The sequence below is a fragment of the Urocampus carinirostris genome, chromosome 20, assembly GCF_059441175.1.
Source record: "Urocampus carinirostris isolate Australia breed hairy pipefish chromosome 20, RoL_Ucar_1.0, whole genome shotgun sequence".
Lineage (NCBI taxonomy): Eukaryota > Metazoa > Chordata > Actinopteri > Syngnathiformes > Syngnathidae > Urocampus > Urocampus carinirostris.
This window is the reverse complement of record NC_142368.1, coordinates 16,975,389-16,996,717: the sequence shown is the minus strand read 5'-3', so window position 1 is coordinate 16,996,717 and position 21,329 is coordinate 16,975,389. Positions and strand designations below refer to the sequence as shown.

General features: G+C 42.8%; 1 protein-coding gene across 1 annotated transcript; it reads right to left on the bottom strand.

Annotated features, from left to right (window-relative positions):
* Positions 1–6,723: 6,723 nt before the first annotated feature.
* On the bottom strand, positions 6,724–20,859 carry apobb.1 (apolipoprotein Bb, tandem duplicate 1). The gene is made up of 28 exons (XM_088325637.1): positions 20,687–20,859; positions 20,318–20,350; positions 20,131–20,243; positions 19,830–19,975; positions 19,606–19,753; positions 19,375–19,527; positions 19,140–19,264; positions 18,985–19,070; positions 18,473–18,917; positions 18,274–18,388; positions 18,058–18,204; positions 17,776–17,987; positions 17,494–17,689; positions 17,246–17,422; positions 16,964–17,167; positions 16,720–16,887; positions 16,432–16,637; positions 16,175–16,357; positions 15,954–16,084; positions 15,667–15,874; positions 15,418–15,590; positions 15,151–15,311; positions 14,960–15,069; positions 14,501–14,874; positions 8,407–14,424; positions 8,213–8,324; positions 7,966–8,152; positions 6,724–7,885 (listed from the first exon to the last, which is right to left on the bottom strand). Exons 1-28 carry the CDS (start codon positions 20,739–20,741, stop codon positions 6,905–6,907), a joined length of 11,367 nt encoding a protein of 3,788 aa, XP_088181763.1. The 5' UTR covers positions 20,742–20,859; the 3' UTR covers positions 6,724–6,904.
* Between the last annotated feature and the right edge of the window lie 470 nt (positions 20,860–21,329).

Genomic DNA, 21,329 nt, shown 5'->3' with positions numbered 1-21,329 from the left:
CTCTTTATGTTCCCCTTCCTTTGTTTCCCTCTCTTTGCCTATCCCTCCCTCCTCTTTTTTCTCTCTCTCTCTCTCTCTCTCTCTCTCTTTCTATATTTCTCTCTGTCTCTATTCCTTTCTATCTTTCTTTCTCTCTGTTTTTCTATCCTGCTCCTTTTCTTTCTTTCTTCCCCTCTTTCTTTCTTTCTCTTTAATTGACTAATCTGGCCCTGTGAGTGTTTTGTTATATCATGTTAACCCCAAGCTAAAATGAGTTTGACACCTTTGCTTTAAGTGTACTGAAATAATAAGTGCAAAATTGAACTGCACTTCCGTGGCCGTGATCCATTATCCCCAATTGCAAATTGCTGAGAGCCGGTGCTGAGAAATTTAAAGTTTGTCACGAAAGGCAGTTCTTCTTTTTTCCTCCTCTCTTTTCCTCTCTTTCCCCCCCTCTCTCTGTCTCTCTCTCTCTTGGTCTCTTTTTCTTTCTCTTTCTCTCACTCTTTTCTTTCGATGTTTTCTCTTTCTCTGTTTTTTTTCTCTCTCTCCTTTTTTCTTATTTCCTATTCCCTTTGTCTTTCTTTCTCCCTTTCTCGTTTTCATTCGCTCTCTCTTTTTCTTTTTTCTTTTCCCTTTGTCTTTCTTTCTCCCTTTCTTGTTTTCAAGTTCTCTCTCTTTTTTGCTGTCTCACTTTCACTCTCTTCCTTTTCTTTATTTTTCTTTAGAAAAAATAGTAAATTAAACACATAAAATCAGCCACTTTGGTCCTCACCTATAACACAGTGTGCCAGAGGACATCAGGTCTGCGTGGACCTTTGATATATTTAAAAAGAGGCTCGAGACCCACTTTTTTTAAACGGCTATTAATTATTCATTTATATTTACCGTACCTTTGATTTGATAAATTCTAATCTTTTACTGTATTATACTTTACTACAATTTGGTTCTGCAGTTGTCTTTTTTTTGTATTTTTATGTTTCCTCATCTGGGGGGCTCACACTGGTAAAGTGTGGTTCAATGGAGGAAAATCCTGAGGCCATCTGCTGCCATCCCTATCAGGGTGGATAAGCGTTCCCTCAGGTCCCTTTCCTCACATGGTTGGTATGTGCCTTGCCATAACTGTACTGTATTTCTATTACTATTTGTTTTCATTGTATTTAAACTCTTGAGTACGTCTGGGTATTGTGTGTTCTAGTAGGGATAGTGGAGAGGATTTTATTGTCTTTTTGTACACTGAAAATTTTCATACAGCACTTTGTTTTCTGCCTAAAAACTGGTTTACAAATAAATTTGATTTAATTTGATTAATGAATCAAGTGAAATTCAACACACAAAAACTGACTCAACATGTTAAACACAAAAATATACAAATGACATAGTTCAATTAAAATAAACACAAATAAATACACATGATAAAAATTGCTTCACATAATACACATTAATGTGCAAAAATAATACAAAAAAAGGGTTCCATTTTTTAAAAATCCACATAAAATTCAATTATTCGAGCGGCACCATTACATAATTTAGTTTGGAGCATTGCAATGTCACCATTTTTGTTTTTTTCCCCAACAAATAATGGTGAAAGCCTACAATTGACAAAATAACCCAATATCAGTTAGTTCAATAATAAATAATGAATGAATTAAAAAAATATATAAATATATAATATGTATTAAATTCTCCAAAATTAGCATCAGTGCTAGCAGAAAAACTCCGTTAAGTGAAGCAATGCTTTTGAGCATGTCAAGAGCAGAACGGAGACAGGACCCACTTGCGTTACGTCTCTCATTTTTATTGGAAGAAAGGAAAGAGTTGCACCCACAATCCGGTGATCGCTGGACGAGGGAAGCAGGTTGCTCTAAACGCGGAAGTGGTACTTCCGTGGCGAGCGATGGCGGTGTCGGGAACGGAAAAAACGGGTCAGTAGCCGGGACAGGAGGGCAAAAAACGTGGTCGGGATCGGAAACAAGTCGAAAGCCAGGAGAGTAGAGTAGACGTGGTCAGGATCAAAAAAACGGGTCGAAGCCGGGAAACAGGTAGGAGTCAGGGTCGAAAAAGCTTGCCTAGAGTACACTGAGGTTCGCAGACGGACTGACAACAGGTGACAGATTGACGTGAGTTTAAATAGTGACAGGTAGCCAATCAGAGTCTGAGGCAGTTGGCGCCAAAGGAGCGGGCATAGGTGCACCACATCGATAATCATGACCGAGCAAAATTATCTGAACAGGTTTTAATCATATAAAATAACAACAATAACTTTCTTTGTCATGGTTTCCATTGTTCTGACGTCTTTTGCTTTTGAGCAGTTTGAGATCCCACACCAGTTAATTCATCGAAATGAAATCCTGGCAGGCTTCCGCCGCAATCCCCCTGTTTGTTTGGGAATGTGCATTGTGCTACATTCCGAACGATCAATTAACGTTAACGATAGCCCTGATTGAGTTTTGTTTGTCTCCCAGGCGGTGAAAATAATGACCTGTCAAACCATCACCTCTCCCCTACTGAGAAAAGCCAGAAAAAGCTGTTTGTGCAGGCTTGACTGTCGTACTCAAGATAATCTAATCAGACTGGAGACAAGTCTCCGGTTGCGTAAGCGTACAATCGTTACTGTACATGATACGTCGTGTTGTTTATTGCAAACTGGGACGCAAGTTTAAAAACAAGTCGGCATCAGTGCCGTTGAATCTGCATTTTCGATTTACAGTGAAAGTATCGCCCCAACCCTTAAGAACTTTTTGTCATATTGAGATATTTCAGGTTTCAAACTTAAGGTGAGTATTTTCTTAGAATCGACAACATGTGAGACACAATCGTGATCTCATCTCATTAGCCGTACCGCTTATCCTCATTAGGGTCGCGGGGGGGCTGGGGCCCATCCCAGCCATCTCCGGGCAGTGGGCAGGGGACACCCTGAACTGGTTGCCAGCCAATCGCAGGGCACACAGGGACAGACAACTCATTCGCTCATTCACACCTAGGGACAATTTGGACCATCCAATTCACCTGAAATGCATGTTTTTGGAATGTGGGAGGAAACCGGAGTGCCCGGAGGAAACCCACGCAAGCACGGGGAGAACATACAAACTCCGCACAGGAAGTCTGGAGCTGGATTTGAACCCACGACAGGTTCCCATGACATGAACTGTGCCGCACAAGCGCTAACCACCGCGCCGCCGTGATGTTGAACTAAATCATTTAGAAATTTTACATTATAATTACAATGAGAAAACCAGAAAACCTCTTGTTCTCTAAGCTCAACCAACTGACACCAGAGGTTCCCTGATGACTTTTAAATGATCGACCGAAATGATTAATAATGACAAACAAGAATGCTCCTGTAAATTCAGTTTAAATCGCACTTGCTCTGTGATGGGCTCAGAGGTCTGTGGAATGAGACGCTGGAGAACACACAGCATTATAAAGACCAAAGAACACACCGGGCAGGTCCGAAACCAATGTTCTCTGTAATTTTCCACCGGGTCTGAGCGTTCACGCAAAGTCGGTGAGCAACGCTTGAAACAACAGTGAGCAACAGCAATCCCAAGCGTGGCAACTAAATCATTATCAAACATGTCCAACACTTGACATCACGTTACATTTTGCTGAATTTCCGGCAATGCAAAATTATTTTTGTCTTTTGAATGAATTGACCCATGTACGATTGCAAAGGTTGTACGGCCTACAAACGTCTTTCACAAGATATCCATTTCTTTTTTTTCCTGATATATTTTGTCGCATAATACTAACATTTTGGGGGGCTTATTTAGTCGGTTGCAAGATACAGAACTGTATTTAATCACATTTTTTAGTGAAAGTACAATGTTGGCAACAAGATTCACTTGATATAATTGGAAATTATTTAAATGCACACAAACTGTTTCTTCTTTTTTCCGTGTTTTTTTTCTACTTTTTTTTTAAATTCCTTTCAAAAAATCTCATTGTGCTTATTTTTCCTACCTGTTACTTTTTCTTTTTTCTCTTCCTTTTGTTTCTTTTTTTTCAGCTTTTCACTACTTTTTCATTTTGGTATTTTTTCTTTTTTGTTCTATTCCCCCCTTCCTTTAAGTCATTTTGTGCCTAATTTTACATCATATTTGGTCATATAGGGATGAAAGAAGCAAAAACAACCTGAAGAGCCGTTTAGGACCCGAAAGTGCCGGTTACTTTTAGTGAGCCGAGCCGAAAGAGCCGGGTCTCGAAAAACTGACTTTACTCAACTACGTTCTACTTGGACCTTGACTTCAAAATACCGCATTTAGAACACAACGTCAGGGGAACCTATGTATTTTTACCTTCATGCACTGTAACTTTGACTCAATTAGCTTCTTAATTAGCAATTTTGAGCCCTCATTTTTGTGCGCTGGCTAGATTTTCTTGTGCGCTAAAAATGTGCGGGCAGTGCGCGATTGCGCACGCACGCAGCTTAGGGCCCGGTCACACAGCCGTTTGCGGCTGAATCACGGCCAGAAATTTCTGCCTGTGAGGCGGACGCTATTGGACGCTTTGAGATCGCCATACAGACGAGATACAGCAGTGCTTAACACGCGGTCGGAAATTCACACGCGGTTGGTAGCGCGAAACAGTTTTGCGCCGCTCAATACTTTAGAGCACGGGTACACAGCCTTTCACGGGCGTATCGAGGCCGTATCGAGGCCGTGAAGCAGACGCTGTCGGGCGCTGTCTGACGCTTTGAGACCGCCATATAGACGAGATACAGCAGTGCTTTACTCGCGGTCGGAAATTCACACGCGGTTGGCCGCGCGAAAAAGTTTTGAGCTGCTCAAAAACTTTGAGCACGTGTTAACCGCCCTTTGAGACTCTTTGTGATTAAGGGCTGACTTGACTTGACTACTCTCGTTTCAAGATGCTCAAAACTTAGACATATCCAAGAACTTGTGGGAGCGAAAAGAAGATTTTTAAAAGCTTAACTAAAAGTGGGCCAATACTTTTGCAGGACCCAATTTTAATATATTTTATTATTAAGCACAATATAAAATGTTGAATAGGGCAGCACGGCGGCGCAGTGGTTAGCGCGTGTGCGGCACAGTTCTAAAGTCTTGGGAACCTCCTGTGTGGGTTCAAATCCAGCTACCGGACTTCCTGTGCGGAGTTTGTATGTTCTCCCCGTGCTTGCGTGGGTTTCCTCCGGGCACTCCGGTGTCCTCCCACATTCCAAAGACATGCATTTCAGGTTTGTCCCTAGGTGTGAATAAGCGAGCGAGTTGTCTGTCCCTGTGTGCCCTGCGATTGGCTAGCAACCAGTTCAGGGTGTCACCTGCCCACTGCCCGATGATTGCTGGGATGGGGTCCAGCACCCCCGCGACCCTACTGGGGATAAGCGGTGCAGCTAATGAGATGAGATGAGAAAATGTTGAATACATGTGGTTTCTTTCTGTTATTGTGTCTCACATGGTGTTGTTTGTTGTGAAGTTCTTGGATTGGCATTACTTTAGCAAGGCAGTGAAGGTACAGTGGCTTGCGAAACTATTTGCCCCCCTTGAACTTTGTGGCCTTTTGCCACATTTCAGACTTCAAACATAAAGATATAAAAATGTAATTTCTTGTGAAGAATCAAAAATAAGTGGGACACAATCATGAAGTGGAACACACTTTATTGGATATTTGAAACTTATTTAACAAATGAAAAATGAAAAAGTGGATTGGGGTCTGGACTTTGACTTGGCCATTCTAACACCTTGATATGTCTTTTGGTGAACCATTCCATTGTAGCTTTTGCTTTATGTTTTGGATCATTGTCTTGTTGGAAGACAAATCTCCATCCCAGTCTCAGGTCTTTTGCGGACTCCATCAGGTTGTCTTCCAGAATGGTCCTGTATTTGGCTCCATCCATCTTACCATACAATTTAACCATCTTCCCTGTCCCTGCTGAAGAAAAGCAGGCCCAAACCATGATGCTGCCACCACCACTGTGGGGATGGTGTGTTGAGGGTGATGAGCTGTGCTGCTTTTACGCCAAACATAACGTCTTGCATTGTAAAAGTTTGATTTTGGTCTCATCTGACCAGAGTACCTTCTTCCACGTGTTTGGTGTGTCTCCCAGGTGGCTTGTGGCAAACAAGCTACCTGGGAGGTCCGCAGGTTCGAGAGCGTTCTCTCTTCGGCCCCCTGTGCTGTAGAATGCTCTTACCGCTGAGATTCAATCTGCAAGTTTAGTGGAAGTGTTTACATCTAGGCTCAAGAAAAACTTATATTTAATAGCTTTTAAGTGATGTTGACCTCATACTCTCATCTTCTTGTCCCTGGGAGAGAAGGATGAGCCTTGTTGTACGGTTTGAGCATTTCGCTCTCAGTTCCAAAAAAGTTGGAGACAGCATTGCCTGTGCTCCCCCTCCTAAATTCGAGTATGACTATGTTGGGCTTGGTGACATATCACTTTCAAGAGTTTGCAACTTCTCAGCTAGCTTTTCTGTTGATGGTTTTGGGACGTATTAAGGTTGTAACTTTTAGATAGAGATAAAGTCTTGTCTTGTCATTAACCCATTTAATATCTGTTATGTTGTGAAACATTGTTTTAAAGTTCAAGCATTCAGTCCCATAGGATGGAAATTTGGTACTACATATGCTTTATTTGTGTGATTTGAATTCTTTCTCAAGGATATTATGAGAGTGGTTTTCTAAAATTGTACTAGGAGAAGGTGGAGGAGATTCATGAGTTCTCAATTATACCACAATACCGAGTCATAGACAAAGTGGACCAAAAAAAATCAGAGATTCATGGTTCGTTAAATGTACTTTATTCACAATTAGCATTTATTGCAAGAGTATGTAAAGTTAGATATTTATTACAGAGCTCATTCAAGACTGTAACACACATGATGTCATAAATATAGCTGGCAAGCTAATACTCCTTCCAAACAGGTGGGAGTGTTTTGCGTTGATTTAGACCTCGGTTGGTTCTTCAATGTTGGAAAGTGAAAGGGAGGTCAAGCTCGAACATTCCGTTTGTGACTTTGACCAGATCGTCTTGCGGCAGGTGCTCAGAAAGGGCGGCGTTGACTCTATCCACCGCCTGGATGAGCACATCAAAGACGGAATCGAATGCTTTGTTAAACTGCTCTATGTCGAGGTTAGAGATCTTGTCAGCGACAAACTTTATAGCTTTGATAATACTGTGATATATGTCATTGATGCGGAGGAACGCATCGTCTAAATAGTCGGACTTGATCGAATCGACAAACTGTTGAGATTTGTCAACAATAGCCGTCAAGGTCTCGCTGATTTTCACCAGAACCGTGTCGAAGCTCTCCATATTCTTTACAAAGGCCACCAGCCCATTGAGGTTTTCCTTGGCATATGTTTTCACCTTCTTAGAGAGCTCACCTACGGTAACAACATCACCAACTGGCATAGAGATCTTTACTGTGCCGAATTTCTCCAAAAATGTGTTATATAAGATCTCCAGGTTCTGATAAATAATCTGGATGGTGTTTTCCAGGGTAGTGGCAATGCTCGTGGTCATCTTCTTCAGGACCTCAGGGAGGGTGGTTAGTTCGTCAGATCCGGGCAGCTTGAAGTTGGTCTCCCTCAGGAACTTGACGATAGCGTCCAGGACTTGCTGGATGCTCTTCTGGTACTGGACAACAGTGTTTCTAAAGAAAACTGACAGCTGGCTCAACTGAATGTCGTAGTTGATGACGGCATTGTAGACTTCGCCGATGCGGTTGATGACAACATTCTTCAATGTCTCCACGTTGCTCAAGATTTGATACTTGCGGAGAAACTCTGTTAATGCAGAGACGATGGAGGGGAGTCGCAGCTTGAGTTCAGAGAGCAGAATTTTGGGTGTCTCTGTGTTGTAGATAATCTGGAGGTTCATCTGATCCTCATCCTTAGTTGAGGATTTAATGACCAAGATATCAACATCGTCTTCTGGAGCAGACTTTCAGGAAGAACACAAAAAAAATCCATCACAAATCAGTAGTCATCAAATCTGCAAAAGGGTCTGGTTGCTTCACTTACAGGATAACGACCGTAGACCCTGGCGCTCATTTGAGATGGGACCCGGCCGTTCATCTGCAAACCCAGAAAGCCGATAGATGGAGCAGATAGTGAAGCACTAAGAACATCTTTGCGGGCAGCGTAGCGAAGGTTGACATCTGTGAAAGTTTGGCTGGTGATGTCCATGTTAAGGGTCTGGCGAGACACACTGAAAAAGAGGAAAAACTTTAAACATTAATCCTGTGACTGTGAGAGAGAAACATCTTACCTTGTGGCTTGGTCAATGACATGGTTTGCATCAATGTTGAGGTCGGCATGTTTTAGAGCGAGCTTGTTGTTTACGTTCAAAGCTGCATTCTCCAAGTTTACTGTTGAATAAGCTATAGGACAAATTTATTTTAGTACTCTAAAACGATGCAGTAGAATACAGACAATGATGCTAAAGGGATATCGTCAACTCACCATCTAAGTCATAATCCAAGATGACAAAGGTGGAGGTGGCAGAGGATTTAACCGTGCCCTTGAAAACGGGAGCGGTTGCATCCAGGACAATGTCAAAATCGGATGCATACACCGGGCTGATAAATTTGCCGTTTGAGGAGATCTTCTGCTTCGCGAGCGTCACATCGGCCACAGTTTTTTCTAGGATGGTGAGATCACCCACGTCACTCGGCTGGGTCAGATTAATCTCCATATCGGCGATCAGGGAAGGAGTCGATGAGATATCGATGCTAGCCTGTGCAAAATGTTTGCCGTTGGTGTTAAAATCGAACAGGTTGAGCTCGTTGTTACTTGTGTGCTTCAGCATAGTGTACACTTGACTCAGGGATGCTTGCAAAGACAAACTGTCGCTCAAATCAAAGTTGATGACTTTATCTGTGCCGTGGTTGAACTTGACATCGGCAATGACCTTGGAAGTGGAGCGCAGGCCATTATTCAAAAAGAGGTTAGCTTCAGTGTCCAGGAGTCCCAGTACGATGTAGTCATCCAGCACTGTGCCGTCCAGGTTAGCCTTGGCTGACGCCTCGACAGAAATGTCTTCACTGGTTCCCTCCAGCTTCAGAGTGTATTCATTGCTAGCTTTTCCAGCAGCCTTGACGACAGGAATGTTGAAATCGGCCTTGATGTTCACAGTTGAGTGAGCCTTGGCTTTGGATTTGGTGTCCGCCTTCAGATTCTGGTTTAGTTCCAAGCTCAATACGGGCAGAGTCATTCGTCCAACGGTGGACACGGAGGTGACTGCTTCCAGAGTCTCGGTGCTCACACTGAACGAGCTGTCGTGAGTGCCTTCAAGGTGGCGGTTTTCCAAGGATAAGGAGTTGGCCAACTTGATTCCTCTTTTGGTGGTCAGACTGGTAGTGCCGTCGAGTTTGGCTTTCAAGCTCTCAAACACAGAGGCAGATGTGGCACCCAGACGGAAAACCAGATCATCTGATGTGTACAGCCCAGTGTTGGCGTTCACGTTGATGATAGGGGACTTAAAAGACAGTTCTGTAATCAGATCGCCCAAGCGTGGGATCTCAATCTTGCTCATGATGACAGCGATGGGGGCACCTAAGTTTTTCTTGTAAACAATCTTGACATCAAGATCAATGTTTTGTTCGGTAGAAACAATGATGCGCTCCAATCCCGTCAGCTCGTACAGGTTCACGTCACGGATTTCCGGCGTACGGATGTCAATGAACGGAATTTTAAAACCTGGGATGTTGATGGGGTTTTTTAGAAAGTCAACGTTGACATTACTATCCATTCCAACCATCACGCCAGCCTCATTCATGTTGTTGTCAACAGTGAAATTGAAGGCCATAACAGCCTGATTGAGACGAGCGTTATACATTGCGTTCATCTTCTGGCTACTGGGTGTCAGACCGGCAGAGTAATCATTCTGCAAATCCAACTTATAGCTTGGAGCCCCAGGAATTGTGACCCTGCCATTTAATTTGTTTTGGATATCAGCAAACAACTCAAAAGGATGGGCATCAATTGTAATTCTGTTGGAAATGAGTCCTGCAACCGACCCTGTCAATTCAGTGTCATGGTTTACTTTAAGATCAGCCTTCATCTCCTTAAAGTTGATTTCTCCAGAGGCAGTGGCCACACTGTTCTTAAAAATAGGGGCCTTTATCTCATTGACAATGTTGAACTTGGACAGCATAGGGCTAGTTTCGGCTGTAACCTGCTGTGTCAATTTCACTGGTTTGGATTCCGTGTTGCCAGAGAAAGTAAGCGTGACTTGGCTCGGACTGAATGACAAATACAGGTTGCTGATGTGGTTGCCCTCGTGAGCAACAGACTTCCCGTTGTTGTCGACAGTCAAGGTAAGGGTTAAGCCGTCTTGGCGGATGATTGCTTTCTGGTTCATCAAGGCATCACTTTTGAAATTAATGGCTGGATGGTCGACTGTGTGTTTGTAGTTTGTCTCGAAAGAAGAAGCCATTCCCTCTTCAATTGCAATAAAAGCAAGGTTGGTGACATCAGCGTTGTAAATTGGAGTAGTAACCTTCACTCCGGTCTTTGCTTGGGCCTGGCCAGAGAAACCATAGAGAGAGAGAGAGGCATGGTGGTCAACCACAAGAGCGAGATGATTAATCTTGAGGGTTTCTGCCAGCACAACTCGGCTCATTTTAGGAAGAGCAACCTGGGCGGTTGAGTCAACTTTGTAGTTCAGGATTTCAAAGCTGGGTGATTTGCCCTGAGAAGTAATGATGGCTTTGAACTGGGGTGTGTTTATTTTCTCAGTGGAGTTTTGGAGCTCAGCAGATGTCTTGACGGTGTAGATGGGGCTGATGAATCGGATTTCACCGGAGAGTTTTCCAAAGCAAGGGACCACAATATCACTGGGGATAATCGGAAGTGAGAGTTCAGGAACTGATAGTGACTTGACGAGTTTATCCATAGGGAAGTGTGGAATGGCCGGGAAGGAGATTTCAGGAAGAGTTATTTCTGAAAAGTCTATTTCGGGCATGGAAGGTAAGAAGTTTAGCGTGAGGTCACCAAAGAAAGCATCAATGTTGATAATTTTGAGATTGAAATTCAAAATGAAATCAATGACTTCGGTGATTTTCTGCTTGATGTCATCATAGGAAATTGTGGTAGCTTTGATAGTGTGGAATCCCAGAATTGTAAACTCCGGGATATCCAGCTGTGAGGGGATGTCACCCATCCTGATGTTTTTCATGTTGAAACTCATGGATGGAACCACAAGGTCTGTGAGGGGAACTGTGAAAGATGGAGTATTCACCTCAAAATTCATCAGTTCTTTTGTCAGTGCATTAAAGATTTGACGAATTTCACTGAAGATCTTTTGTTCAGGGAAAATTGCCTTCATATAATTAATCACCCTTCTGCCAATATGAGTGGCATAATCCATAACTTCCCTGTAGAAATTGCCGACAAATTTCAAGCATGAGGCAATCTCTTCCTGGATGTCCATCTTTGCTATTTCCTCTTTAACGTAATCAAAGAATGCCTTAATATTTTCAAATATAGCTTGGTCCATCAGCTCTTTCACAGATGTAATCATTTCTGCGACTCTGACTTCTCTCAGACGATCCATATAGTCTTTAACAGAAGTGTAGACAAATTTGGAGAATTCTTTGGCTGCTTCAAGTCTCTCAGGAATTTCCAAACCATCAATGAGATAGTTAATGGAAGCAGTGCAGTCAGTAATGAGTCCATTAAGATAATCCACAAAGGCGTTATAATCCATCGAGGTCATCTTCTGCAAAACCGACTCAATAAAGGACTTCAGTTGTTGAATCATATCCTTGAATTGAGTGGATTTCATGTAGTCGAAAACTGCATCTAAGGACTGATAGAATCTGGTAAGAATTTCTGAATTCCTGACAATCCTTTCGATGTTCTTGAGAGTATCATCAATGCTTAATTTTTTAATGACTTCCTCTAGTTTCTCCACAATCACTTGGACCTTTTTGTCAGCTTCATACTTGACAATAAAGTTCCATAGCGCGGCAGATATTTTGTTGATTTTCTCCACAATATTGAGATCTCGAATAGTTTCCTGGATGTACTCGGTTACCGCAATGAATGTATCAATTGTGATATCTGCAAACAACCAGTTGATGAAACTGTTGATGTCAAAATCTTTGATGATCTTCTTCAGTTCAGCAGAAAGGTTGCCAATGTTGAAATTTTCAACCCAGATTTTCGTGTCTTCCAGGAGTTCGTTCAGGTTTTCAATGATACTGTAACGTTTTTCCATGTCAAGCAGAATTTCCAAACTTGTGTCTCTCAATTGTTCCAGGTCAACCTGCTTGATCAAAGTGGTACCGGTATCAATGAGATAATAGATCCATTCCTTGATGTTATATTTATCGTTGATGACATTAATCATGTCTGCTATATTTGTCATGATTGTTTCAGTGAGTTTGCCATCAACAATAGTCTTCTCCATCAAAGCTACAAACTCTTGAGGGTAATAAAGGACATCATAGACTATTTCTTCAAAATTAAGCTTCAGGTATTTAAATGCCGCGTCTACCTCCTCCATGGAAATGATATTATCAGGGGTGAGTTCACTTAAAAACTCCTTCATCTTCATTACTCTTCCTTCAACTTCCATGGCAGAAATAAACTCTCTGACACTCCGAGGAAGCGACTCAAGTTTTTCTAAGATCTCGGCATTTTTGATGAAGTCCCTAACAATTTCTGAAACATCGACAATAAATTCCTTGATGCTTTCCACGAAGAACGGTACATTTTCCAGAAGAGGGAACTGAATGATGTGACAGTTTGTGTTCTTGTCATACTTTAAGAAACCAGAGAATCCAAACTCCTGATTTTCTGAGGTTTCGGTGTTGATGAGGTTTGTTAGGATATTAGCAGAAACGCCCATGCCAGTTCCTTCGGCAGTGTTGTAAACACTCAAGTCTTGGTTGAAGGCCTGGTTGTTGATTTTTGACTTCAGACTCACAGCGGCATTTTGTTCATTGGTGTTAAGAACAACATCCATCTTGTTGTCCATAGTGGTTTCCAGGGAATGTCCACTGTCCAGCTTCTGGGTCACTGAGGCTCTGCATTCATGTGAGCTAGCAAAAGCTAAGGGCTGGGCTCTGGCGAGGAACTTGCCATAGAGCTGTGCGCTGTGCTTTCCGTACAGGGTTAAGTCTCCATCAGCGTTGAAGATGGCATCTACGTTAAAGTCAAAAGGAACGAAGCTGGAACGCAATGTATGGTCAAAGCGCACAAGCTGTGAGTTAAAGCGAGCATCGTTGGTGTACTTGGCAGCGAGACCGATGACCTCAAGCTCAGAGTTGTGGCTCATGTAAGTTCCGAAAATATTTCCGGTGGTGCTGCACTTGGCGTTGGCAGTCATGTCAGCATAGTTAATCTGATATAAGTGCTTGATCTCTTCCTTATCGTAGGTAGTTTTCAGGCTCCCAGTCAGGTCGATTTTGTAAGACCCAGCGTTCAATTGAGCATCATTGATGATGTTGGTAGAGAGAAGCTTCAGGTTGTTGTAGACTTTGGCAGAGGCCGTGTAGGGGGTCAGGTCAATGGCTATGTCATGTTTGTAAGAACCATACTCACTGGCCTGGGCTTTAGTCTTGGAGTTCAAGGTGAGACCAGAAAGTGTTACGGTCAGATCATTGCCGTTGTCAAAGTTAAAGTCCAACACTGTGGCCTTGTTATTAATGGAGAGAGTTGCTTTGGTTTTGTCTAGCCCAGCATTAAATGTGTTTTCCAGATACAAGGGACTCTGAAGAGTGTTGGTTCCACTCGTTGTCAAACCATCCTTGTTTAGTTTTAAAGTGGCTTTGTGCACGGCGTTGTTCTTCATAAGGTTAACAAATGCATCGCTGCTCACAGTGAGCCCGGTAACATCAAGAGAGGACGTTAGCAGAGAGTAGATTTGATCAGCAGAGCGAACTCCGTTCGTTTCCAATCTCAGAGCAATTTTTCCTGCCCCGGCGGTGGCTTCGGCCTTGTTATGGATTCTCATACCAAGAGCAAGAGCACCTGAATCGCACTTCAGTGACAGGTTGTTGTCTTTGAATGAAAGCTCAGCAATATGGGTCAAGGTGTCGTCAAGGGCGTTGGTGTTGGAAACAACCATCAAGTCACCATCAGCGAGAGTCGCCGTGATTCTGTTTTTGGCCTGGACAAAATTGGAATCAAAATCAACCAAAGAATCAATCTTTGCGTTTGGTTCGAATGGGATGAAAAAGAAATTCTGAGTTGAAACGGTCTTGGCATAGAGGGGCCCAGCAACGAACGTTCCCTTAACATTGCTGTCAACAGATATTTTCTCAGCATTGATTCCAGCCAGAGAGTTGTAATTGATGTCCATGTTGAGGCTAAATGGTGTTGTAGCTTCCATCTTGCCTTGCGATTGCATGTTAATTTTGTCAGTGATTGTTAAATCTTCAGAAAAATTGATGCTGGCATCAATGAACTTGTGGGCCAAAGAACCTTTCAGTTGAGCCTTCAGTGAATCAGTGGTGGCCAACATTCCAGAGCCTAAAAAAACAAAAGCAAACACATTATTGCAGCGTTACATTATTCTTAATCCTTAAAAAGTGCACTTTAGAAATACCTTCAATTTTGCCGGATAGGATTTCAAATGGTGAAGTTCCTTTGATATCAAACTTGGCAGAGTAACTCGGAGCTTCTACAACATCTTTGCCGGCTGCTATTGAGGCCTCAATGTCGTAGAGGTTGCTTTTCATCTCTGTTGAGATTTCAGCTTTGCCGAAAAGCGGAATATTTAACGTGAGGCTCTTCGGGAAGAAAAGTTCCGGGAGGGGAATCTCCATGGATGTGATCTCCACCCCGATCTCTGGCAGAGACACGTGAGGTGTTGTTAAAGCTGGTGGGAAGTTGAGTTCCTTGGTGGATTTTCCCCCAAGAGGGAGTGGGACAGAGATTGTAAAGTGGTCTTTGTTGAAGTAGTACGCTGCTTTTGTTTCACTGTTAAAATGATCAAAACGTTTACCGTTAATGTTTTTAAAAAGACCCCAGTAAAAACAAAATAATTTTCCATTTTCAAACGTACGTCTTAAGGAACACGTTTTCAGGCAGAGAAATCTCAGGCATATCTGGAACTCTGACGTTCTGAAGGTAAGGTATCTCAGCACCATACTTCTCCATGTAGTTGTTTGCAGCCTGATAACAAGAGGTGGTTTACTTATGACACCAGTATGAGCATATTAATATATTCTCATGTATCATTAGAATCTTATTTACCTCTCCGAGTTTCTTGAAGATCTGCGCAACCTTCATGTCAGTCTGTCCCACCTCGGTGTCAAGAAGTTGCTGCGTGTAGGTCTCAAAAATGTCAGCATATGGTCCAAAGTTGACATCACTGTTCATGTTGGATTTGACCTCAACTGCAACCTTGTCTTCATCTGGAAAATGGAGCATGGATGAAACTTTTGAATTCACGCAGGTATGTTTCTGTAGCAGTATTACTAACGGTTGTTATATGATGGTAGGAAAAAAGATATATAATACCGTATTTGAAAGCAATCTCCTGCTTGGACAAAGCATCCATGACCTTCACGTCACTTTTCAGCTTCAATTCCAATTCGTCTTCTCGCTCAATTTCTGCTGTGACTGAGGCATCTAAATTCAGTGTAGGGGCCAGAAGCTGAATTTGAAGCATGCCCTTCTTCATCAGTTCAAGACTGAAAGACATGAAATTCAAGAATCTAAAACACGACTTAAGATATCTGTTACTCCACAAGAAGCTTGATTCCTTACTTGGCCCGACCGACAAGTGAAAGCTGGGGGATGTTTTTATTCAGGAGATCCAAATAGATGGAATGTATTCCTTTGCCTTTGGTGTTTCTGTCAACACCGAGCCTTAATCCTGCTTCCACATCGTAGTCAGGAATCTGGGCATCAGCTGTGACCATGTTTTGCTCTCTGTGGTAATTCAGGAGAGCTCTGGCCTCCACGGGCTCTGAACCTGTCATTGTCCGACCAATTACCATAATGCTTTTCCAAAAGTACTTCAGTAACATATAATTATATTTATTATGATGTACCTTCAGCTCTCAGAACCAAATTCACAGAGTCCACCTTATTCTGGAGATCATCACCCTCCAATAGCACCTCGTAGGAAAGAGTGGCAGTGTACTCAAAGATTTCGCCAGTGGGATGAACCTCCAATGCAAATCTAATCAAATTCATGTAATCATTTATTGAGATATCTTTTTGTGTAAAGCAGTATTTGAAAAAAATATATAAACAATCAGTGTTTTCTTACATGCTGTCACCGGTGAAGGGGAAGTAGGGGGCTGTCTCCTGAGAGAAAGCGTCAATGTACTGAAGAGTAGCGCAGGTTTTCAGGCCGGCAAAGAACGGGGTGCATTCATCATAATTAACTTTGTTTGTCACAACAGGGCTGATTGGCACCACTTTAAGGTCATACACTGCCACTAGGGTGTTTCTAGAATTTAAAAAAAGAAAGCATTCGATCAAATCTTCCTACCTTGGTTGGTAGAATTTGTTTATTAGGCTTACGCAATTTTGATGAGCTTGGTCGGGCTCGTTGGAGCAGGGATGGTCAGCTTGATGTTGTCCCGTGTCATTGAGATCTTGGCCTGAAGGCTGCTTTCGTGGAAAATGTTGGTTCGCACCTCTAATCCAGAGTTGAGATATTCAGGGATGTATGTGCCAACTTTGGTCGCAAACTCAAAGCCAGCAGAGGGCATGAAAGCAACTTGGCTCTATTGGAGAATGGTGGGGAGCAGAGTTAGAATACAGGCCTTACAAAACATTGGCGTGGTCAACATACACAAAAGAAATCACCTTGTCACGGGCAATCTCTAGTCCGCCTTTGACCCCAGGGGTAAAGGTGCCAGACAGTGTTACTCTGAGTGGCAAACCAGTGACAGTCGGCAGGGAGAAGTCATTGTCCATGAAGATGTAGTGGGCAAAAATGCTGTTGTCAGTCCGTGTCATCAATGACTTCAAGATCTGTGAAAAGACAAGTCAGATATAAATCATGTTATTTTTGGTGGTAAACTTCTCAAGTCACATTTTCGTTGCTTACATCAGTGGGAAACATCTTGAACATGCTCTCCATCATCAAGGCAGCAGAGTATGCCATGTCTCCCAAATCACTGGTCTTCAGATATCCCAACTCATTTCCAAACAACCTCAGATACATCATCGCCTCTGGGGATTTTGTGCCCTCCAGTTTTTTCATGAGCAAGTTGAAATTCTGCCCGACTTCTTTTATGAGGTTCTCAGACACCTAAACATAGATTTGTAAGTTATGTATTACGTTGTTTGGTCCAACCAAACCAAAGTCCTTTTCAGTGCAGTGCAATACCGTTCTCTTGAAATTGGCATTCTTCAAACTAGGGAGGAAGCGTTCGACAATCTCCCTGACTGCAACCATGTTATCCGCAACAAAGTAAATGGTCTTCAAGGTGGTGTCTGGGAAGAATCCATTGTCACCAAACAGGGCTTCGACTGTGGGCTCAAATCCTTTACCCTCAATACCAATCTGTAATTAAGCCACCAGTAAATTCCGTGCATGATCTGACTGTTTCTTCTCTGATTATTCAGAAAACGTACCTCCATCATGTCAATGTCAAAGCCAAATGCCTGGAGAGTCATTTCCAACATGGCTTCTTTGGGCAGGTAGCTGGTTCCCTCAAAGATCATGTTTCCCTCCACAGATCCCATCCGGTAGTTCCGGGAGAACTTGGTGGGGCTCATGATGGGTCCAATCTCATTGTCCTGGATTGCATTACGAATCTTCTCTCTGAGTCTTGGTCAGAAAACAAATAATTGTATTTGGTGGTCCTCTGACAAAGACAAAACAAGTCAACGAATAAACAACATCCTTTAACTTACTCTTCAGTTTTGGGCTCACTTGAAGACAAAACATTGGTCATGTGGGACACCACAAAGCTCTTAAATTGGGTGTTTGTCTCAGTGGGCAACGCGTTGACCAAACGCACCAATTCACTTGGCAGCGGGTTTTTCATCAGCACAAGGTATGAAGCAATTCTTTTTTGAAGGGGACTAGCACCGTCTAGAAGCACCTCAATGAGAAGATCTTTTCCCTGTGAAAAAACAATTGATTTAATTAGCAGACACTATGAATTAATGAATCCATACGTGAACATCACTTGCCTCATTAGAGATGGGAGTCAGCCGGTAAACCTGGATGGCAGCTTGCTGCACGGCCAGGGATGCTTCTGGTTGGTTCATACACTGGAGGACTGAAGCTCTGAGTGCAGGACTAGCCGGAACAATGGCAGGAGCCATGTTTCCAATAACCTAAACAAACAAGATATAAATGACCTTTGTTGTTTGCAGTAAAGGAAAACAAGTACAACAGATACTCACCCTCAAAGTCAAAAAAGCGTTTTCCTGGTCACCGGAGCAGTCACCCAAGTGTCCTGCCAAGAACTCAGCTACAGAGCGAATCTCAGGGATTATTTTCCCCTCTGTTTTGTAAAACCTGCATTGAAGCAATGTAAGTTGAAACTATTGAAATGACTTTGGATGTTAGAGTCCTATTTAGAATCAGGGTAGCGTAATTCACCTCTTGACGACATTGCTCAGACCATACATGATGGGCTTGCTGGGCTTGTACTTGACCATTTCAAGCATGTCATTGATTAGCAGGGCAGAAGGATTGGAGACAAGCCCAAACGCAAAAACGGCGGCATCAACTTCAATTGCAGTGGTCTGGAAGCCCCTAAGAATCTGCATGATGGCACTGCTGCACTCTGGAGTTCCGCACTGGGCCAGAACTTGGTAGGTCAGGACACGGGACACAACGAGAGCTTCTGGGATGGCACCGTTCAGGTTATCTCTATTAAGTCCGCGGGCCATGGATACGATCTGACGAAAGAGCAGTGCCCTCTTCTCGCCCTCATCCTCGGAGACAGTGGCTAATTGATACAGCAGATCCAGAAATATGTCTCTATCCTGGATGTATAACTTGTGCTCAACAGTGTCCATATGAAGACCGATGGCCTTATCACCTGTGGCACAGAAGTGATAATCAGTGGTTTTGCAGAGGGGGTGGGAATTTAAAAAATATCAATTTACCATGATCAAACACTCTGTCGTTGGAAGTAGAAACCTCTACCAGGGTCAGTTCTGTCTTTCCGATAGTTGTGACTCCATATTCGCCCCTAAAATTCGATGGAGGAGCATTAGGAACTGGACCAAAGCAGAAATTATGATGTCAAATTCTGATTTACTTGTGGGAGAATGGGATCAAGAGGTGCTTCTCCATGCAGGAGCCATAGGTCATGTGTTTCTTCTCATTGTCAAACTTGTAGTTGCAGTTCTGTGAACTTCTGATCAGCTTAGAAAGTGGGTATTGCTAAAAACCAAAATTAGAATAATTTGCCTTGTGCTGACATTCAGAATAAGATCTTATGGTTCCTTCAATTTTCAATAGAAGTTTCTTTATCTGTTCTGTGGTCGTCTTACCATGCCAGAGATGAGTGCCAAGGGGCTGGTATGATCCCTTACTGGGACAAATTTGTCACAGGTGGAAAGATCCCTTTCCAGGTTGATGTCGGTTGCAATGTCCTCTCTAGCGTTGACGGTGTAGTAAGTCTTGCACATGCCATGGATCGTGGGCTAAAGTGCAAGAGGACTCGGTTTAGAATAGACGGCCTTACTCATACAGTTAAGAAAAATGTGACTTTGTTTTTGTACCATAAATTTGGTCTTGTCCTGTTCCATCAGAGGCACAGCCAGGGCTGAGATGATACCTTTCTTGATGTTCAGGGTGGTTGTTGTCTCACCTTCCTCAGGGTACAGTTTCACATCATAGGCGCCTTCAACGACTACTTTCAGGGGATATCTAAAACAAAAAAAGAATGCGGTCACCGACTGTTTTCCACGCAGAGCTGTAAATTCAATTCCAGAGTATTTACTACCTTTCCATTTCGGCGGCAAAGGCGTCCGAGCTATCTGCAGCGCCAAAAGTGGGGTTGCCATCGGAGTCAGTGTCAACCACTTCGTCCAGTAGGCATGCACTGGTGCGTACGATGAAACTACAAGTCTGTGGCACTTCGATTTCGACCTAGGATAGAAAACCTACGTCAATTTCCAATCCAAACTGACTCCCGACTTGTTTTATAGGCAAATCAAATCCTAGCTATACTTGCTAACCAGTCCGTTTTGTTTTTGTCCTCGCAACCTACTCATCTATGAAACCAAAGACAGCAATAGTCATACCTTGCATGTTGCCCTGGGTCCCTGCAGGACCGATGAAGCTCCTTTGATGGAATTTATCGACTCGGCAACGTATTGGTACTCGTACTTGTGCAGGGTCTTGTACCGTTTAGCCACTAGAGGAAAACAACAGAGACATTTATTGCTGTTGAATAGTTTTTAACACCTTCCAGCAATCGGTGTGACTTACGCAGGCATGTTGGCTGATCTCCTTCTTGTGCAACTTTTAGGAAGAAAAAAATAGAATACAACTGTCTTTACTGTCATTGATAACAATGAAGTGTTCATTGTTTACAATTGAGGCGGCACTCCAAGATAAACATGAAATAAGGGCATGAAGGAGAAAATATCTAACAATGAATATTAGGATCAGGCATAAAACCAAATGTTGAGCCTTGTGGAAGACCTCTGTTTAACGTCAGTCAAGCTGATTGAGTTACTACAAAATGAGTTCAAAAGACTGAGCTCATGGCCATTCAATTAGCAATCGCTTTGAAATGTTACATTACTCTGAATATTTCAAATGACAACCAAAGACAAAGTCACTGTAAATACTCACCAGCCAAGGCTGAAGTGCTGAGAATCAGCAGAAGGCAGAGCTTTGAGTCCCTCATGGCGGGCTCGTCAAGCTCAATACCTTTGGGGTTTGGCGAGTACTCAAACGAGACTGAGTCGTCCCGATCCTCTCGGGTCTTTTATAGGGCAGATACTGGAAGGAACGCTCAAAGTCCACTGTGAGCGTCAGTGTGGAGGGACAAAGGGAAAAGGTTTGAAAGCATACGAGTTGAGGCTTACAACATCGTTTTTTTCTGAAAATCGTTAAACCGGAGGAAGGGGGGTGGGGGTCTTTGCTCCATGTTTTTTTCATGTTTATCATGTAAAGTCAATGAGGTCGAGTTACTAGCTGGGATTTTATGATCTGTACTTTTCTTGGTCAATTTTTGAGTAAATTCAAGTCCTATATTTTTCTGACTATAAGGCGCACTTAAAACAAAACTTTGCCAGAAATTCGAAAAGAGCGTTCAATTTTTTTATTAGAAAAATAGAATCATGAAATTGAAAATGCACAATCACTCCACATCATTGGTTCTTAACAAGTGTGACTTCAGCACCCACCATTTCACCCTGACCAACTGCAACCTGAATCAAGAAAAATAATATATTTCTCAAATGCATCCAATGGAAGATTCGTGCAGTTTAAA